Genomic DNA, 19,966 nt, shown 5'->3' on the forward strand with positions numbered 1-19,966 from the left:
GTATATTGGGCCTCTCTCTGGGATTGAGTAGACCAGTTGACAGTAGTTAAAGTTTTTCTTAAACTGACCAAGAATTAAAATAAAAAAAATTAAAAATGCAGCAACTTTTATTTATGTAAAAAAAATCTGTAATTATTGCTTAGGAGGTAGCTGCATGTGCATGTGCACCAAGAGGTACATTCACAGGTAAGAGAAATCTTGCTCAGGAAGAGCAGAGTCACCCACAACCAGCTCCCCATTTCAGGTTTTGCACTGCAGGTAAAATATCATCCACGTTACTGATCTCTGCAACAGAATATAAAGGAAAAGGGTTAGGCTTATGAACCCAGAACACCTTTCAGTTCAAACAAAATTCTAACTTAAAGAGATGGTGAATTAAATAAACTCCTCAGACCTATTAATGCTTTCAGAAAAAAATCAATTTGGCTTATAAGTAATATGCTTAAGTAAATGCAACCCCATGTTAAAGGAAAATGAAGTGGTTTGGTCACTTCCTGAGGAAAGGTGGAAAGAAGGAGAGTGAGGCAAAAGGCAGCACCTTCCCTCACATCCTCCTCCTGTTTTAGCACAGCAGGAGTAAAGAAAACACTTGTTAACTGTTTAGAGTTATATGAGGAAGTGTTGGCATGAAAATAATTACTGTTGCAAATATTACTCACCTAGAAGACACAACAAATCTTGAATGAGAGCTTGAAAAGGTGGAAAGAAGCACTCATGTTCTTCAAGCTTAGTGATGATACTGGAATGGAAAGTGAGACAATCAGGTAAGAGGTGCAAGGACATGGCAAGTTCATCTCCTTGGCTGTTTTTTCATTCTGTGCCATGGCTTTGTGAAAATACTGCTACTTAGTATTTAAAACCATGGACGTCACTGTTCTGTTCTCCAGTTCTGAACCCTGCAGCCAACAAGGGAGCTGTCACAAGGATCTCTGATTTCACTATTAATGCTGTATACACATCCTTCCTTTCCCCCTCACATGGCTCCAGGTAGTCTGGGGCCTGGAACATTTGTCTGTGTATGCTAAATATACTGCCTGGGGGTGGCTGGTATAACTGCCTTGGAGGTAGAGCAAGAAATGCTTTATAAGCAGCTGTTCTCCAGTTAAAACTGAGAAGTGAGTGCAGAAAGGGTGAGGGAGTGAGTATTGTTAACTCAGCATGTGTCAGACTTGCTGCCTGCTCCCTTCTTGGTTTGTCTGTAAAGCACATGCTGAATGCAAGCCCTTAGGGTCTGCTACCACCTAGACGTGGCTGTTACCTGTTGAATGCAAAACTGGATTTGTCCAGTTTCTAAAGTATTTGTAGGCAGCTTGAGGCAAACCCTGCCTTGGCAACTAGATCACTTCAATATTACATCTGAGACTTGCATCACTTTCTCCTCCCCACCCAGGTGCTGGATTTGTCTCCTGATGAAACATGTATCCCATTAGGCTTGTTTGATCACATTATCCATGCAAACCAGAGGGTGTTTTGGAACCTTCTGGCCTCAATTTTTCCCTCTGTCAGCTTTATCTTTTTGACAGGATACAAGATTTGTTTCAAGCAGGACAGCAGTAACTAACACCTGTGCTGTCCCAGCTCACTGACTTTGTAACAAATGATCAAAGTTTCTTTCAGCATCAGTTTCTGCCAGTTCTCAATTACTACATTTGATGTTTGCAGAATGGTCAGCAGTGGAACAGCCCCACATACCTGTGGATGTCTTGGGTGCCCAGAAGCTGCTGTACCTGCTCAGTCACGTTCTTATTAATGATGTCACACAGTTTCCCAACAGTATCCACTACCACAGTGGGTGGAGCTGAACTGTCTGTGGAAAAACAAACACCTCATGATTCTTTTAACAGTAATAACAGGGAAGTATTTTAGACACAGTTGAATTCTTGCAGGTGCACAGATTTTATTTGGTTTTCATAGATCTAGGCATATACATTCCATCATTCACAGAAAACAGAAATAAACAAATGGTAAGAAATAAACAAATGTTAGCTAGGAATGGGGATTCTCTCACTAATCCTTTAGTAGCTAAAAAAACCTTGGCAGAGCTGTGTGTTCACAGCAGAGAGGGTACTAAAGTGCACCTTTACAATGTCAGTGGAAATCAGCCAACTGAAATTATATATAGAGAGAAGGGGTTATTCATTAGGTTCTTGTGACACAGCAGACACACTGTAGGGGCTAGGCCAATAAGGAACCTGCTTAACAAACATGGAAACGTTTGGAGGAGGATGTTTTTTGTTAACACCCAGAACCTGTTTTGGTGTTGAATTTTAACCTATCTGTAGTGCTGTGACTGAAGGCAGCAGCCTCCTTGTCCTTTGCTCCTTCAATTTCAAAAGAACTAGGCTTGGATAAGGCATCCTCTGAGCTGCAGTTATTTGGGGGAGGTGAGGTTTCTTCATCTCCCATGCTGGCTGCAGGCAGGAACACTGCTTCCCTCCTTGAACGAGGCTCAGCTCAGCAGCCCAGGGGCTCTGGGGCTGGACATCCTACAGCCCAGCCCAACCTTTTAACCCAGCAGCAGCTGCTGTTCTACAGAAGTTCCCACCAGAAGGGAAATAACCAACTACACCTCTGAGTACTGACAGTTTTTGACATTCAACAACTTGTTTTGGTTTTTAAGTTTAGCAGCATAAGATGGAACTTGCTGAGGACTGGACCCAATTACACTTGAATGAATTACTGAGTAGAAATCTACATCCAAGGCAGAATTCTTTTCTCCCTTAAACTTGTTATCTTTCAAGTGGAGAATGAACAACAATTATGAAGTCAGCTCATCAAAAAAAAAAAAAAGCTTTGTGCTTTGTTATTCTCTTCTTCTGCCTCCCTGTTATTCCTCAGCAACTGCTAAAGGCTTACAAATAATGGGGATTTGCTATTTGAACTATAAATTGACAGGAACGTATTTTTGTCTTCCCAGTGAAGGAAACATCTAGTTAATTAATTTCTCAACAGCTCAACATTATTTTCTATAAAGAGGGCAGCTTTTCACCTGTCTCCTTTTTTTTTGGAATGGTGTGAGCAAGCAGCAGGTGGTAAGTCTTTACCTAGTTCCAGGAGCTCATGCAGGTTCCTCATGGCATTGGTCATTTCCCCCAGCTTTATGTACACCTCGTTCATCCGTGGATAAACACCACTCAGAGAATTCACATCAAACAACTTCTGGAAGTGAGAGACTATGGCAGACAGGGTTTGCAAGGACTGTGTCTGGCTGTTCTGGAGCAAGCAGGAAGAACTCATCAATGGTACTGCTTAACAAGGCAAGGGTGCTTTAAGCTGTGAAACATTCTTAAAACCAGTCTGAAGAACAGGTAACTTCCCCTATGAAATCTCAGCCTTTCAAATATTTTTAAATCTGAAGACATAGTTTCAATAGTTTTTGGGAACAAGCATATACCAAACTCAAAATACTCTTTCAAAAGCTTCCTTCTCTGAGAGAAGCATTTATGTATTCTCAGCCCTGAGAGAGAACAGGATAATTCCTGAGACTACAGGGCAATGCAAATTCACTGCTGGTCAAGTGCCTTTGATTAAAGCAATCTTCCCCAAGGTGAATTCATCCATTATGTTAAAACAGTCTTTGACTATTGAATGTCTTCAAACAGGTATTTCTTAAATGCTGCAAGGCTTTCAAATGCACCAATCTAATCACTGTGTGAAGAATGCGTTTAACAATTCCACAGTAACTTGTGATTATAAATCTCTGGTAAGAATTACCTTTTCCTTATGTTCCAGTTCTTCCAAAATTGCATCTACTATCAACTGGAGGTCTTCAACTCGTATGGATTCTCTGTTATCCTGTGGATCTTTAGTGTTCCAAGGCAGCAATTCCAGAGACAGTTTTCTCAAGGACCTATGCAAATCCTTTTAAAAGCAGGGAGGGAAGCCAACTTATTTTAGAAACTGCTTAAAGTTGTTTTTATTACAGAAACAGGCGTTTTTCTGTTTCTCGTATGCAGAAAACATTTCAGCACTGGAGAGGTTAAGGTTTAAATTTTCATGAATTTAAGAAGTGTCTTGCTGACATTCTTTGATTTGAAAAGAACAGAGTGAAAAATATTATATTGGCTATGTATTACAGTTTCAGTGAAATAGGAAGTATTTGTAACAAAGAGTTTGGCTTTAAACAAAACTATTTCACTTGTATTTGGATCAAAAAGACAAAAGGAAGGGAGAGAATGCACCATCATTAATGTGGGAAGTCCAGACTCAAAAGCTTAAGTTTCTTCTCAGGGATTTAGTTAATAAAATTAAATAAAATATTTACACAGAGAAGTATCTCTGGTACACACTTCACATGGACAACAGATTATTTGTAAAATTTAACACTAGGTCAGGCAATAACAAAAGCTACACACAAAAACCCCCACAACTACTCATAGGGAGGGATGGAGGAGAGGAGAGCAGATGAAAAGAAGGCCAAGAAACAGAGTACAACAACGTGTTGTTACCTTTAGGGCTATGAGCTGATCTGCCCACATTTCTACAGTGAGTGGAAGGTGCTCAAATCCACATCCCTGTCCATTCTCTTTAGTGTAATTTTGCATTGGCCCTTTGCTGGGCCTGAATATTAATGGAGGAGCTCTTGGGCTTTGCAATATGGAATCAATATGGGACAAAACCTTCAAGAACAAATAACAAATGTTATTGCTCAAATATGTATGATGTTTTGTAATAAAATCCCTCTCTATCACAGTCATGATTGTCTAAAATTAAGTCATAAATAGCTCCAAAATTACTATTGATGAATTTTAAACATTCAACATATACTAGCCAGAAGATATGTAGAAGTAATGCAAGTATATATAGTATATACATATATAGTGTATATATATATAGTGTAAATATATATCCCTATATATATATAGTGTGTGTACATATATATAGGGATAGTTAACATTTATCCACAGTTTACAGTTTGCTAAGTTTTATTATATTTAGGCTTTTTAATTAGAAGAAAAATAAAGGCCATTATCACCCAAGATTTTGAACAAAACCCCCTGTCCTGAACAGATTTCAGCTAAATCATATTTACCAGCCTAGTGTCTGCTGCCCTGCTGTGTTTTCAGGTAGTTTGCACTGAGACAGAACAAGAACCAGCCCACACTGACTGCCAAATCCAGAACACGACTCCTCTTGCACAGAGGATTTGAAAGGCATTCTTAGCCTCAGACCAGCACGCTCCAGTCAACACAGCTAAACAGAATATAAATATTGTATAATATTTCATTGTAACACTGCTAGAAACATGCAGAACAGACACAATTTGGGTACCTGCAAGTATTGCTGGCAAGCTGCCTGCAGCTGATCCACTCTTGCAACTCTCCCAGAGTCTTTATTTTCTTCTTTTTTTTCTCCAGTCCTACTCCCTGAAAATCTGCACAAAAATACACACAGTCAGTCACACAAGCAGCCTTAGCAGGAGATGTTACCTTTTAACTTGGTGGAAGAACCAGGTGTGTAGCACTTAAACTCAAACCTACAAAGTAAATATCCATGTTGTGATGCTGGGCAATAGAATTCCATCAGACCCAGGTAACACAGATTGACAACACAATACCTAATGCAAATATCATTAATTTATCTCAAGTCTCCAGGCTGAGGCTATGCCAGACTGCTTGCTGATTTAGAAGGGACACCACCAGTTTTTCTGTTGCCAGAGTTCTACTATGGCTGAAGACCTAAAATCCAGAATTTTACTCTAAAGGTTCAAATTCCAAGCTCAGTTGTTACCCACTTCTGCTGGAACACCTCTTCCTTGCTTATTATACAAAGCTCACTACTGCTTTTCATCTAAATGATACCTACTGCACGAGAGAATAGACAATTTAAATATATACAACATGTCTATTTATTTTCAAGTTTAAGTGATGTCTTTTTCAGGCTATAAAATATTTAGCATTCAGTATACACACAGACAAATGACTAAGTGAAATTACAGATAAAAGCACTTTGTTGGTACTAGAACTTCTCTATCTTCCATGTATTCTCTTAGCAATATTTTAGAAAAACCAGTCAATTTCTAAGAATAATATGGACATAACTTCAGTAGCTGCAACATTTTGCCAACTCACACTTTCCCATTCATAAGCCAAAATGAAACCAATAGCAGCTTCCTTTACAGCTTATGGAAGCAGCGAACACCAGAGATGTCCCTGTACATATTGCCAGCAAAAGAACTCAAATCAAATCCAGAAAGACAAAATGAAATAAAAAACCCCACACTGCTGTGCCCCCATTTGGAGACCCTGCTGTCATTTCAGAAATAGAGGGCTTTAGAGATCCAGCAGCACCTGCTGCCCACAACCAGGCTCCAAAGAATGCTGATAAGGCACATTCTCTATAAGATACTCTCTACATTACAGGCTGCAGAGTAACCTTGCCTTCAGAAGTCCAGAGGATTCATGGAAGTCCCTGAAAGAATATACTTACTGGTCAGTTTTCTTTAAAGTTTTCTGTAGTTTCTTCACTTGATGCTTGTAAAATTTTAATTCCTGTGCAGTTGGCCTGCTAGAAAGAAAAAGTACCTTGTTATATGTCTTGCATTGGAAGGTATCTATAAAATTCATCCAAGCAAAAAAGTAAAAAAGCTTTGCCAGTGCCAAAAAATCATTCTGCAAATTAAATTCTGCTACATTTCTACAACAGCAATAAAGAGCAAACTAACCATTAGCAGCTGTTATTAACAGTGTAGGGAGAAGAGTGTGGCTGTTGCTGCCATATCTCATTTCTCTGATCACAGATTTCACACTTTACTTTTACAATTGTTGGTGCTTTGTTAAGCAAAGTCTATTGAAATGGCCTTACAAAGGATCACATCCTTTCTCACCTTATTTCCAAGTTTTTCTTGAGATTTATATTTTCAAGCAAAAGCTGTTCATTCTTGGCTTTTGTTTCAGTAAGTTGCTTCTGGAAAGACTGCAACACAGACTGGGTTATTGCTTTTACTGCCCTCATTTCATAATGAACAAGCTTCAACAATTTAAAGTATGTGCATGTTAAGAAGGGTTCCCAATTGCCTGGACAGCAAAGCAGCATGGATGAGGACTCAGATGATGCACCAAGAGCCTGGTGGTCCACCAAGACCCCAGATGGAACACTGTGACTAAAGGAGGTCTGTGCAGCCCTCAGCACACTCACAACATTTTGCTGAATCTTTGCACAAGGACAGGGAACTCTGCCCACAGAGGTTACAAGTTCAGAAGACATGACAAGAACAAGGGACAGAAAACAAACATGTTGATGTTTCTATGTGGCTCTTGAAGGGTTACCATTGAGAGATCTGCACTGACTTATTCTTGGCAGTTCCATACCATGAGCAGTGCTTTGTAATTAGGAGTAGCATCTAGATTTAAGAACTCTTCCTTGTTTTTTACTTCTCTCTGCACCTCGTCTTCATCTTTTTTATATTGCCTGTTGGGAAAAATAAATTGATTCAGCTTACTGCAGTTCAATTAGCTCAAAAATTTAAGTTGATTTAGCTAGCAGTTATGTATGATAATAATGTTTCCATAAACTACCAAGTAAATAGAATAGAAATTCTGCCCTAAGATTCCTGCTCTAATTTCTGGGAAAGCTGTTTCATATGCTAATGAAATGCACTTATCCACAGGAGAAACTCCAGTACAAGCAAATCCCATTTCAGTTTTGGCAACAGTAATCTCAAGCTACAGGAACGTCTCAGGTATCTGTTTGTTGTTTTGTGCCATGCAGGCACTGGGATGGAGCTGAAAACCTTTAGTTTTGGGAGATCAATCAACTGAGCACAGCTAATGCAGTAATTCTGCCTGTGAACCACGGCAAAAGAGAAAGGGGAAAGAAAAGAAAGAAAGCAAGAAAGACTTATAGTTCAAGAATCTGAATACCCCAAGCCTCCTAACTGTCCTGGTCTCCTGACTGAGAAGCTGCTTAGCCTGACAGCCAGTTATTCTGGGGAAAAAAATCTAAATTTCCATGACCATTATAACCCTTTGATATTTCTTACATGATAGCGATACCTGGAGCACAAAATATTTACCACTGTAAGATTTAAGAACAGTAAGGGCTAAAAAAATTTTGAACAGTAGAACCACAGGGCATTCAATGAGACCTACCTCAGCTCCTTTTTAATCTGACTAATTTGAGATTCATAATAGTCAATTAGACAAAGGTACCTGAAGAAAGGAAAAATTAATTTTGAATTTCAGATATTCTCACAAAACTCATACTATGACCAACCCAGAGGAACAGGTCAGCTTACACAGCTGCACTGCACTTTGGAAGTGGCTGCTCCAAACAGTGGAGTTTCTCTCATACCAGACAACCATGGTCACATTTTGCCAAAATGGAAAAGTAGACACATTGAATCTGTACTAGTTTAGAAACAGCAAAATATTCAAGAGGAGAAAAAAGTTAAATCTGCCCACCAACCTCCTCATCTTATGCTTGTGGCTGCCCAGGAAGATTAACAAAGAAGCACAATCAAAATAAAGTGTCTTGAGCATTCTGAGATTGTCTGGTTTGGAGAGACAGATGAGGGAGGACAGGGAACCAAATCCAGTGATCAGTCCTCTGATATAGTGAGGGCTCAAGCAAAAAGCTGAGCACACACAATCCCTCTTAAAAGCTTCCCAGGTAAACATTGCTGGCCAGGCCTAGAAAGCTGATTTTTTATCAGCACAATAAAGCAATGGCTACCTGAGGGCTAGGAATTGGCAAATGTCTGAATGTAGCAGAGCCATGGAAATCCTATTGGCAAGAGACACAGCCTTGTGACACTTTGGGAACTTACCCAAAAGTACTTGGAAGGTTGCAAGCAAGCCTGCAGTCAGCAGTTGCAAACATCACTTCCCAAAATTGGAAAGGCTCTTTTTTGGGGGGGCTAAGGATGGTGTTTGCTGGGGGGTTTGTTCCTTTTTAACTTACATTTTTAAATGTTAGAATCCCAGGATGAGATCATCCTAGCCGACACTGCAGCTACAGAGCAGAGTGAATCATTCCCTTCCCTTTGCTGACATCTAGTGTGGGCAGCGGGTGACAATTTTTAAATTTCTGGCATGGATTTATCTGGCTTAGTTTCACAAAAGAAAAATATCACTGCACTGAGGTACCTTCACAAGACTTCATATTTTGTCTTGTACTCCTAAAGTCTCCAGATTACTTTTTTTTCCCCATAGAAATATCAAGAAGCATTACATTAAAATCTGTTTCTTCATTTAATGCTGCAGGGATTCAGCAGTAGAAGAGAATCACTTACCGCTGATCCAGGACAGACTTGGGAGCTCTTTTGCAAAACTGACAAAACATTTTGTTTTGAGTGTCAGCTCGCTGCTGCTCCTCCCTCCCAGCTCTGCTCAGCTCCTTCTGCAAGCGGGCAATGATCTCTTCCTGTTCTTGCAGCTTTTCCTGCTGCTGTTGGTATTTTACCTGTGAACAGGCAATGGGAGCATTACTGAATTGCTCTGACCACAAGCTGACTGGACTGTACAAGGCCAGGCTCCAAACCTGGAACCAAGGAAAACGAGTGCTTGGGTTTTAGCCATGCTGACGAGACAGTGGAAGAGGGACACAGACATCTTTCTAAATTATTTGTAGAAAATTCTGCATAGTTTGAAAATACTTAGCTATAAACAGTGTACTAACCCTATGACCCACAATTCATGTTTATTTAGATCAGCATAAATATTTTGAGATCTTTTATGAGTCAAAAGTTTGAATCCTCAGGCAGCACTATCTGAATTACCCGTGAAGCCTGCTGCTCTTTTTGAAGCTCCTTGACTTGGTTCTGTTGCTGGCATGCTTTAGCTATTGTTTCATCTTCCAGCTGACAAATTTTGGCCTTAATGTTTTTCACCACAATTTCCAAATCATTAGCCCGTTGCTCTTGCCGAGATGCCCGACCTTGTTCCAGTCGTACCACATCTCTGAAAAAAGAAATGAATCCTTGCTTTTAACTTAAACTCATTTCACTACAGACAGGGCAGGAAGCACACACCTGACATTATGTGCTGACCTTGGATAACATCCTGTGGCAGCACGTGTGGGAAATACACTGATATGAGAAGAAGAAGCAGATGAAACAAGGGAAGAGCTTGAAAGGAACTGGGACAACATTGCTGCATATTGAACAATAACCTCAGAAAAAAGGTCTTAAGCCTCTGGAGATGCACACTGATAGTACTTTTACTCTGCAGGTAAGTTCCTTCCACTGTCTTACCTAAGACATCGATTTGCCTCCATAAGTCCCTGCATCACCTTCTGCTGTCGCTCAGTGTCTTCCACCAGCGTTTTTAATGCAAGTCTTATTCCCTGAGAAGACTGATGGTCTAGGACAATCATATCTGGAGATACAGAGCATAAACAAAGTCACAATGAAAGTGTTTTAATAGCCAAAGAAGACTGCCTGTTTGCTGCCACTAGGAAGGGACAGCTTTGGAGATGAACTTATAAACTTAGGGTTACTATTTCCAAACACAAAAATTACATTTCCTTACCTGATGTATCTCCGCAGCTTTGGGGGGCAGCAAGACTCACGGGTTTCAACCCATGACGCATTAATATCCTGTTTAGGTTTTCCCACTCTGCCTTCTCCTGCTGCATTGGGAGAAAGGGAAGAAGAGGCAGAAACCTGAGTTCTTCACATCAGCCGTGCAGCAGAAGGTACCAAATCCCCACAAATTAAAGCAAACCAACCCCAAACACCCAAGAGGCCACTACAGGAGAGCCTGTGAGAAGCTCCAATAGGATTTGCAAAGCACTTTGGGGAAAAGCGCACTTAACACACGATCAGTTTTCCCGATCCCCACTTGAAAGCAGAACGCGCAATGAGTTAAATTCGCCTCTGCAGGATCCCCAGAGCAGCGGCCCTCGGCTCCCCCAGCGCGCGCGGAGCCCTCACGGAGGCGGCGGCGGCTCCGCGGGTTCACGGACTGCTGCACCGCGTTTTGTCCCGCTCCAACCACCCAGCAGCGACACCCGGGGCCAGCAGAGTACCTCGGTCATGGCGAGGGCGGCAGGGCAGGAGAAGGGCCGCTCCTCAGGCCGCGGAGCCGCTCGGGCGGGAGCGGAGCGGCGGGCGGGGGGGCCGCGGGGCGGCGCTGCGCGGGCGCCGCCATTTTGCGGCGCGGGAGGCGAGGGGAGGAGACCGGGCGGAGGTAGGAGCGGGGGCACGGCGGGAGCGGCTGCGGCGGGGCGCGGGGCTAATAAAAACAAAAAATAAAGACGGTAAAAAAAGGAAAAAAGCTCGTTGCTGGCGGTAACGGTGGGGGTAGATCTGCCGTCCTCGGAGCGCATGCATTTCTCGGTATGCCACCCCGCGATGAGCGCTGCCGGGATTAGGTGGATGGTCTGGGAGCCGTAATCCCAGCCTAGCTTTCAGAACGAGCCCTTCCGTGTAAAGGGGTAAATAGCGCCTGGGGCTGCTGAGTTGGTCAGTGTTAGAGGCGGTGGGAGCAGCGGTGCTGTGTCCCTGTTCGGAGCGGGGGCCGCTCCCGCTGCAGCAGCGCACGGCTTTCCCCGGGATGCGCTGGGATCCGCCGGCCTTCAGCAAACACCCCTGGCCTGGAGTCTGCCTTCGGGCTTGGTGCCAGATAAACGTGCATTGCTTCATCACCATGATTTGAGGGGAAAGGAATTAAAAAAGGAATTTGTGTGATCTGGGATGCTTCCTAACCCTTCCAGCATTGATCCTAAATGATGCCTACAACCCGCGCCGCAGGACTGCGGCCTGCCCGCGGTGGTGAAGGCTCTGGGCTCTCCGGGACTCTCTTGTGGCATCCCCTGCGAGCCCCAGGCCGCCCCTTGTGCTGATCCCTGCCCGGGACACGGGGTCTGTGCCGAGCCTGCTCCTTGGAGCAGAGCAGGGAAATATTCCCCGCCCGCCTCCCCCCGTGTGCCGGGGATGCCGCCTCCGCCGGAGCCAGACACTTCAGGAGAGCCAAAACAACTCCTCGGCATTTATTAGCACGTGTTTGTTTATTGATAGGTACTGACGTGACAGATCATGATGAAATTAATGAGTGAAAATAATACATGAAAAACCAGTGGTTGTAAAACACCATCGTGGTCTAAAATCCTCTTAAGTAAGAAATTAGTTCCTTGTGGCTCACATATGTTTTGTGACTGAATTGCCAGGTCAAATTTTTTAATGTGCTTGTTGAAAGCTGCTACAGTGCTTTAGAAAGGGAGGAGGTGAAATTACTGCCTGTGCTATTTCCAGTCCCAAATTCATTACGGTTTGGGACTGAGATGGGCAGCTCTGGATTGGGTTCCTGTTTTGGTCAAGATGTTAATTTCTAGGCTTTGTCTTGCAAATCAGGCAGCCCATTTTTCCATCCAGTAACTGACAAAGTTATGAGGAGCTAGTAAAGGTAGGACAAACTTTACTAGCTGTTACTTGGTTTTGTAAGATGCAATGTTTTTTAAAATACGCTTGTCTTTCTGTCTTAGAGAAAGATGGTTATATTTAAAGTGTTTTTATTTTATCATATATACCACAGCACTGCACGTTAGTTAATGATGCTTTTAAAAATGTCCTTTATCTTAGCTGGAGAAAATGATGAAACTTTAGACTTCAGCGCTTCTCTCCTACTATTCTGCTTTTCTATTTTTTCTTGCTGCTAATTGGATTAAAAGCTCTTTTGGCTTCTATGGCATCTGGTGAGGAGATTACTGTCTGTGACGATGAAGTAAGGTAAAAAATCAGAACTGTGATATGAACAGATTTGGAAAGATATCCACAGTTCCAGTGGTCACTTATGACTGTATCTAATCTTTAAAAATTCCTTGAATAAAAGGATATCTTGCCAGATCCATTCCCCTGTGTCTGTGTGTGCAGAGTTGCATATCCAAATGATGTAGGTAGTGTTTATGAGATTAGAGACAAATCTGTTAACACAGCAAATAGCTAAACTGGCCATACTATTTTTTCAAGTCTAAAAAGCTTCTTTGAGACCAATCAAATAATATAATTTATTGCCTACCAAGAAATAGCAGAACTGTCCAGGAGGATCTTAAAACTAAATATAATTTTGTTACCTATTTTCACCTGAAATGGGAGTTTTAGAGGTTAGATGGGTAGCTGTGTCTTTGTACTGTTTGTCAAAATGAGTCTGTTTAACTGTTTATATTTTGTGATGTTTTGTCATATTTGAATGTCTGAAAAACATGAAAATATAAGCAGTTCTGTAAGCTTATTCTTTCAAGTCTCATTTTGTATTTGCAAAAAGTGCAAATACAAAAGCAGAAGCAGCAGTAAAGCTTTGAACTGCAGACACTGGGACTTGAACTTTCAATGACAATTAATTTACTTTGTTGGTTTCTCCTTAGGTCTCGGTACAGCCACTTAGAGAAGATGACAGATTTGGTGGCTGTTTGGGAAGTAGCTTTAAGTGATGGTGTTCATAAGATTGAATTTGAACATGGGACCACTTCAGGAAAGCGTGTTGTCTATGTTGATGGAAAGGTGAAATTGCTATGTGCTCAAAATTCACTGTGATACAGATTATATAAGTGCACTTCCATGCAACACACATCACAACAAACAAAAGACTAATAAATGCGAGTGAGCTACATTCAGTTAATGATCTGCTTTAATAGAATGCATCATTCTTTTTTTTCAGTTCCAATTAAGGTGTGAGTATTCATGAAGTGCTTTGCTGTCCTTGGGCAGAGGCACTCTGTGCACACAAAGCACCGTGTATGCATTGATTCCCAAACAGCAGTTCAGTACTGAGCTGTCTCCTGAGTTCCAGTTCAATTTTTTAATATTAAAACTTGCACTCAGGTTTTTCAATTAATACCCACTGTCTTTATTTGTTTGTTTGTTTGTTTTCTACAGGAAGAAATAAGAAGAGAATGGATGTTTAAATTAGTGGGTAAAGAAACATTCACTGTTGGAGCTACTAAAACTAAAGCTGCTATTAACATTGATGCAGTGAGTGGCTTTGCATATGAATATACTTTGGAGATCAATGGAAAGAGTCTCAAGCAGTATATAGAGAACAGGTTAAAAACAACCAATACTTGGATATTGAACTTGGGAGGTACAGACTATAGAATTGTTCTAGGTAAGTAAACATTGAGTGAGTACATGTTGCTGCCTTTGAATAAACTTGTGTGCATTTAAAAACTGGTAATTAAGAGAAAGCACAGTTCAGTGGGTAGCTCTTACGCAGTATAAAATCCTGGGGGGTGTGGAAGTTTGGAATGAGATGCCAAAGACAGTCTGAAAAGTAATGGTCTTTTACATATGTGAGTCTAGAGCAGCGTGGTCTAGATTTGGGGGAAAAAAAAGTTGGGAGGCATTACTGCTGCTGCATCCATAGAGCTGCCCTAGCAAGGCAGCTCTCCAGGGGAAGCCTGTCACAGAAATTTTACCTGCATTGTGATCAAACCTCATGTGGGTCTGAGTTTGTTCAGCAGGTAACCAGACTTTCCTTCCAAAAATCATCAGCCGTGGTCAAGAAGTCTTTATCTGAAGTGCAACAATGTTGTTCCGTATTTTTGATAGATTGGTGAGCTTCCTTTTTTCTGCATCACTTCTTATCTACAAACTTAAATTAAAACCTTCCAATGATGTTCTTTCACTTTCATAATAGTAAGGCAATACATTGCTTCTCTTCTGTCCTCCCTTTCCCAGTTACACTACAAGCAGGTGGGAGGAAGGGATCCCTTGAGGAATTTGTCCATGGCATCTAGTGGGAAAACTTCCACTTAGGCATTGCTGTATGGTTAGAGCTGGAGACAAGAGATCTCAGACTATGATTTCTTCTTAAACCTCAGGACAAAATGAACTGCCCTAAGACGAAGGGGAGCAATGAAGAAAGACAGTTTTAGTGCCAGAAACAGATAAGTCTTCACAGAATTTTAATCTCCCTATGCTTACTGGAAAGGCAAGCAGGATTCAGCTCTCTGCTGATGTTGTGTCAATGACAGGAATTCTACAGCAAAGTAATTTAAGGAGGATGTGCTGGGAGAAGTAAAAGAATATTCTGTTTCAAGTTCAATAAACCCCTAAGACTGATATTTAAAGTGGTACTTGGTGCTTTCGAAATATTAAGAATACAGACAGTTTAATAGATGTTAAATAATGCTGCTTTTGAATTAATTTGACCTGGAAAAAGAGTTAGAGATTTATTGAATAACCAGCACTCAAGTAATTAGCAGAAATTACTTTACTTTTCTGTCTTTTAATTTTTTCATTTTAAGACTGTCAGAGTATCTCTGGCACTATTCAGAACAACAGTGTTATCAGCCAGGGCTAGGCAGGGGTTTTAAGACTGTCAGAGTATCTCTGGCACTATTCAGAACAACACAGTGTTAACAGCCAGGGCTAGGGAGGGGTAAAAATGTATCTTCAAAGCAAAAGTTGATGATCTTTCTGCCTCTCCCTCCAACATGAGAACAAACCCTGTAGCTGAGGTACTACAGCTACTTAGGAACTTTTGGGAATTGAAGTAAAATTCAACAGATTTTTAAAACCCCTAGATCTTTGTTTGTAGGGACAAAAAAAAAAAACAAAAAATCAACCAAACAAAAAAACCCCAAAAACAAAACAAAACAACAACAACAAAAAAAACCCAACAACAACAACAAAACAAACAAACAAACAAACAACAACCTTGTTCTTTCTACCTTTTCTTTTCCTTCACAGAAAAGGACACTATGGATGTGTGGTGCAACGGTCAAAAAATGGAAACAGCGGTATGTGATCCTTTCCAAAGGCTCTTCCCAGGCTATGGCTATGTAACCACAGCTTGGCAGAAAAAGCCCCAGAAGGGCACATTATCTCCCTTTACCAGAGAGGCCAAGGCAGCCAGGATGCTCCTGGTCTGTTCCAAATGACCTTCACTGAATTTTATAATGGGCAGTATTGCAGTTCATATGTCAAACAGCTGCTTGTTTAAGGATAAATGATGCTTTTCTTTACCCTTTTTAGACAAACAAAAGAAATTTGAGTCAGTTGTGCAGGATTTTTAGGGAGAAAACTTTCTGGAGATTGGGAAGGATTTGAGTTTGATGCAGAGTGTAGAGCTACTGCATCCAAACCTACTTGTAATAGTTGTCACTGAAAGTTGAACACATATAATCTCTTATGACTCATGCTTGTTGCCATTTTGAGATGTTCCTGATACTTAGGGCTTAAGTGCCTCATTGGAACAAGTCAAATCTTTTATCTTGATCACATCTGCATTAATTTTCAGAGCAGGCTGACAGCTAGGTGGTTTAATCTGTTTGATGTCTTTCTGGTTTTTGATGATTTTCAATATGCACACCAGGTAGGCTTCCCCATCCTTGAAGGATGTGCTTTCTCACCAGGGGTGTCAAAGTTTTTACTGCTGCCACAAGGAAGCCCCTGGATGAGTACAAATGATAAAATCAACAGTTCTGCTATACCTGAGAGCAGGATGAAAAGATTCACCAAATATTTGCTTGGTAATCAGTGGAAGAAGCCTCCTCTTCCAGTAAATCAGGTCTTCTGCTCCTGATGGCTCAGCCTTTTCTGCAATGTACTGAAAGCACTCAGAGGTGTCCTTGCAAGCTGAGTGCAGGTTAGGTGCCAAACTGTGCTTCCATTAGAGCAGCACCCATTAGTTCTGCTGTCATCATGACAAAAACACAGCCATGCCTGGGAAAATCTCTAACAAGAAATTCCAGAACTGCAGCAGGAGGTGTGTATCCAAGATACACAACTGTTGTACTCGATTCAGGGCTCTGCTGTAGAAGACATCCTAAACACTTCACCTTTCACTGCCACTTGAGCACAGGTTTGTGTGGCACCTACTGGCTGTGGCACCAACTTGGCAGGATGCTGCCTTTCCTGTTGTTTACTGACATGAAACAGTAGTATTGATTCACAAACTCCAACCTTACCATTTCTGATTGTGTGACATTTTCATTGTCATCTGATACCCACAAATCTTTAACTGGGCACCTTGACAGAGCCCTGCCTGAGATTCAGCAGCTTTGTTCAGCTTTCAGGCAGGACTTGTCACAGGTACCTAAAGCTGCTGTAGCTGTGGGAACTGCAAGTGATCATTGATGCATTCGAGCTTTTCATTTATTAAAATATCAAGTGTCTGTTTTTATTCCTGTCTCCTTTCTCCCAGGGTGAATTTGTGGAAGATGGGACTGAAACTCACTTCACTGTTGCTGACCACAGCTGTTGCATTAAGGCTGTCAGTAGTGGGAAACGAAAGGAAGGAATTATTCATACCCTTATTGTGGACAACAGAGAAATCCCAGAGGCTGTGGAATAGCCTCTGGTTAACTATTATGGTAGCACTAAGATCAGGAATTTTCAATTACTGTGGTAATTATTTTAATATGTACTACTTGGTACATCTAGTTTGTGCTGGGTTTATTTTCTAGTTTCTGTACACGAAATTATTCTTTTTGAGGACCAGATGAAAATAATTATGTACAACCTCTTACATTACCAGCTTTTAAAATAAGCTATATATATCTAGAATATATAGCATATTCACTATGTGTGGAGAGCACTGGTGAAACAGAAATTACATGTCAGGAAAAATCATGCTATAATAAAATGAAAGAAAAATATTCAGTAACACTGAATCCTTAACTGCAGGTGTATGTGGAAGGAAGAGAAAGCCTGTACTGGGCACAGGAGTAAGATGTTAAAAGCTTTCTCTACAATTACTTTTTTCTATTAAACTGACTACAGACCTATTCACATACAGTTTAAGGGAAATTACATAGTTAATAAAAAGGTTAATAATGAAATACATAGTTACCAATACTTGTGTTACAGTATTAAATTAATACTGAGTTATGAAAACTGTTCTCTATTCCCACTAGGAGCAAGATGTTACATTGTGCCAAAAATAACATTCCTTTCTGTGTTCCGAAAACTGATGCTGTAGCTCAGAAACTCATTACTGAGTTTTTTCAAAAAACAAAATAGAAGAAAAAATAATTCCTGCCATGAAACCCCTTTAAAAATATCTCTTGGAGCATGCTGGCATAAGAACTTACCTTTGTTCAGTGGTAACAAATCTTAAATCTACAACTATGTGTTTTTGTGGCAGTAATGCGTGAATCAAGAAGTAAGAGGAACAAGGGGACAGAAATGGAAAACAGTTGATTACTTTAATGGAATAGTTAAAATAGGAATAGACTAATTCTGTTTTTAGAATTGCAGCATAATTTCTAAGAGCAACCTTGGGACTGCTTGAGAGCAAAACTCTTGTGTTAGAGACTCACACTACAAAACTATCTTTGAAACAGCAAGCATAGCTAATCTTAAAAATAATTTTTAAAAAACCCCAAAATATGAATATATTAATCTAAAAGTTTATTTTGTAATGGTTAAAAAATATTTCCACTTGTAACCTCAGAATTCAGAATTAAACTTTTATAACTTAATTTCTTTTGGACTTGTGAATGGCTCCTAGCACTACAACTGCTAGCTCAGGAGTTACAGGTGCAGTACAAGCATCCTGGGAATCCATTAACAAATTATTTTGAAAAGTTTTATTAAATGCTAATTTCATCTGTGTTTTAGAGATCAGACTGCTCCCCATCAGCAGGCTTTACTAGAGGAAGTTTCCAGGTACCCAAGTGCTGGACTGAATCCCCTTTTACACTGGAATTACTGTAACAGCTCTTGGGCTTTTCCATGTATTTGCTTCAGGTCACTGCAGAAGCACTGTGGGGATTCCTGGCTACAAGGCTGACAATGTAATCTTTACAAGATGTTGGTAAAGGTAGATTAATTGAAAAATAACTTCAAGCTGTAGCTTGAACCAGTTCTCTACTATTTTGTAACCTTTCAAAGAGATTGAATGCTGCTGAGAAATCTGAAGCTCATGTACAGTACAAATCATGTTCTCAAGACTACAGAAAAATACAAGTCAACAGATAGTGACATTCATAGTTTTTATTTTGAATATGTGCATCTACAGTGCTTGAAGTAACTAATAAAAAATGTACAGCAACCATTGTAAGAAATCATGAAGTATTGCCTCATCTTTGTCATAACTGTATGTAACAGCATGTCCCTAAGAGAAAACAGCTCTCATCTGCTACATTGTCCTATCTTAAGTCAAAAGAAAACTTAAGACTCAAAAGGCACAACCCAGATTTCTTGTGTTTCCCTGATATATGCAATATGTCAGATTAAGAAAACGCAGTGGAAGAATGACACAAACATCACATCAAGTGTATAGTCACAAGCTGAGATCACTTGAAGGATTAAAGTAAATTATCAGGTATGTTATATGTTAATGCTAAATGTTACACTGTATTTTGGAATGCCTTCCCTTCTGCTTCCATTCACAGGTAATTTTGTCCTAATCTCCTTAGGATGTTAACTTACTCTTTTGTTCACAAATATTTCAGGAAGCTTTTCAGGAAGCACTCTGACCATAGCACACTACTAAGCAGAGCATCCTCTTGAATCTAAGCACTAGACTTTGTTCTCAGAGGGTCTTCACCATAGCTACAGTTCTGCTCTATTCCCACTGAGGATCCTGCTTGTTTCCTCCAGGAGCTACACACCTTTCAGTGGGGAACAAGTCAGCAAATACTGTGGAAGGGCTGCAAAACCATTGAAAATGACAAAGATCTCAGGATTGTACAAACTATCTACTAAACTGTCATATAATGTAAAGGCGTTCCTGTCCAGTGCTGGCGGTATAATACAGGATGGCTGGCCTGCAGTGTATTTGCCAGTTACTACATCAGCCTCAAACACATACATTTTAGACTCCATTTCCCATGTAGCTTTATCCTTGGTCAGGTACCTCAGGCTCTTTGTAAAGTAGATGCCAGCTCCATATTTTCGTTCTGGAAAGAGAAAGAAGAATTTTCAGAAGAGAAAGCATTTAGCAGTTGGTTCTTTCAGGGTGGTAGTTCCAAGAGACTGCTGCTTGATTGTGGGTTGCAAGTGATGCGACTGCTCAATGTGTGCCATCCTTTTGGAAGTTAATTTTCATGGAGTGGCTCTGATGCTTGCACTGACCTCCCA

General features: G+C 40.7%; 3 protein-coding genes across 8 annotated transcripts in view; 1 reads left to right on the top strand and 2 right to left on the bottom strand.

The window, feature by feature from the left end:
• Positions 1 to 89: 89 nt before the first annotated feature.
• On the bottom strand, positions 90 to 11,077 carry CEP70 (centrosomal protein 70). 4 transcript variants are annotated; one of them, XM_041473610.1, is made up of 16 exons: positions 10,969 to 11,077; positions 10,470 to 10,569; positions 10,193 to 10,316; positions 9,719 to 9,899; positions 9,233 to 9,402; positions 8,091 to 8,150; positions 7,311 to 7,410; positions 6,827 to 6,915; positions 6,430 to 6,504; positions 5,272 to 5,374; positions 4,449 to 4,619; positions 3,715 to 3,861; positions 3,045 to 3,213; positions 1,693 to 1,807; positions 660 to 739; positions 90 to 285 (listed from the first exon to the last, which is right to left on the bottom strand). In XM_041473610.1, the coding sequence occupies exons 1-16, from the start codon at positions 10,975 to 10,977 to the stop codon at positions 218 to 220; spliced, it is 1,761 nt and encodes a 586-aa protein (XP_041329544.1). In that variant the 5' UTR covers positions 10,978 to 11,077; the 3' UTR covers positions 90 to 217. The 4 variants fall into 4 exon arrangements, with proteins under 4 accessions (XP_041329544.1, XP_041329543.1, XP_041329545.1 ...); XM_041473609.1 differs by having other exon boundaries at positions 6,430 to 6,507; XM_041473611.1 differs by lacking the exon at positions 8,091 to 8,150 and having other exon boundaries at positions 6,430 to 6,507.
• On the top strand, positions 10,618 to 18,948 carry FAIM (Fas apoptotic inhibitory molecule). Of its 3 annotated transcripts, none has more exons than XM_041473615.1 (5): positions 10,618 to 10,635; positions 13,303 to 13,438; positions 13,814 to 14,042; positions 15,629 to 15,678; positions 17,085 to 18,948. In XM_041473615.1, the coding sequence occupies exons 2-5, from the start codon at positions 13,328 to 13,330 to the stop codon at positions 17,232 to 17,234; spliced, it is 540 nt and encodes a 179-aa protein (XP_041329549.1). In that variant the 5' UTR covers positions 10,618 to 10,635; positions 13,303 to 13,327; the 3' UTR covers positions 17,235 to 18,948. The 3 variants fall into 3 exon arrangements, with proteins under 3 accessions (XP_041329549.1, XP_041329551.1, XP_041329548.1); XM_041473617.1 differs by lacking the exon at positions 10,618 to 10,635 and adding an exon at positions 11,062 to 11,129; XM_041473614.1 differs by lacking the exon at positions 10,618 to 10,635 and adding an exon at positions 11,158 to 11,278.
• Positions 18,860 to 19,966, bottom strand: part of PARP9 (poly(ADP-ribose) polymerase family member 9) — a 9,492-nt gene continuing 8,385 nt past the window's right edge. Inside the window, exon 10 of the mRNA XM_041473607.1 lies at positions 18,860 to 19,785. Coding sequence (XP_041329541.1) covers positions 19,490 to 19,785 — 296 coding nt within the window. The 3' untranslated portion in view covers positions 18,860 to 19,489. The remainder of the gene's footprint in view (positions 19,786 to 19,966) is intronic.

This window comes from Pyrgilauda ruficollis, unplaced genomic scaffold (assembly GCF_017590135.1).
Source record: "Pyrgilauda ruficollis isolate IOZ18807 unplaced genomic scaffold, ASM1759013v1 scaffold3, whole genome shotgun sequence".
NCBI lineage: Eukaryota > Metazoa > Chordata > Aves > Passeriformes > Passeridae > Pyrgilauda > Pyrgilauda ruficollis.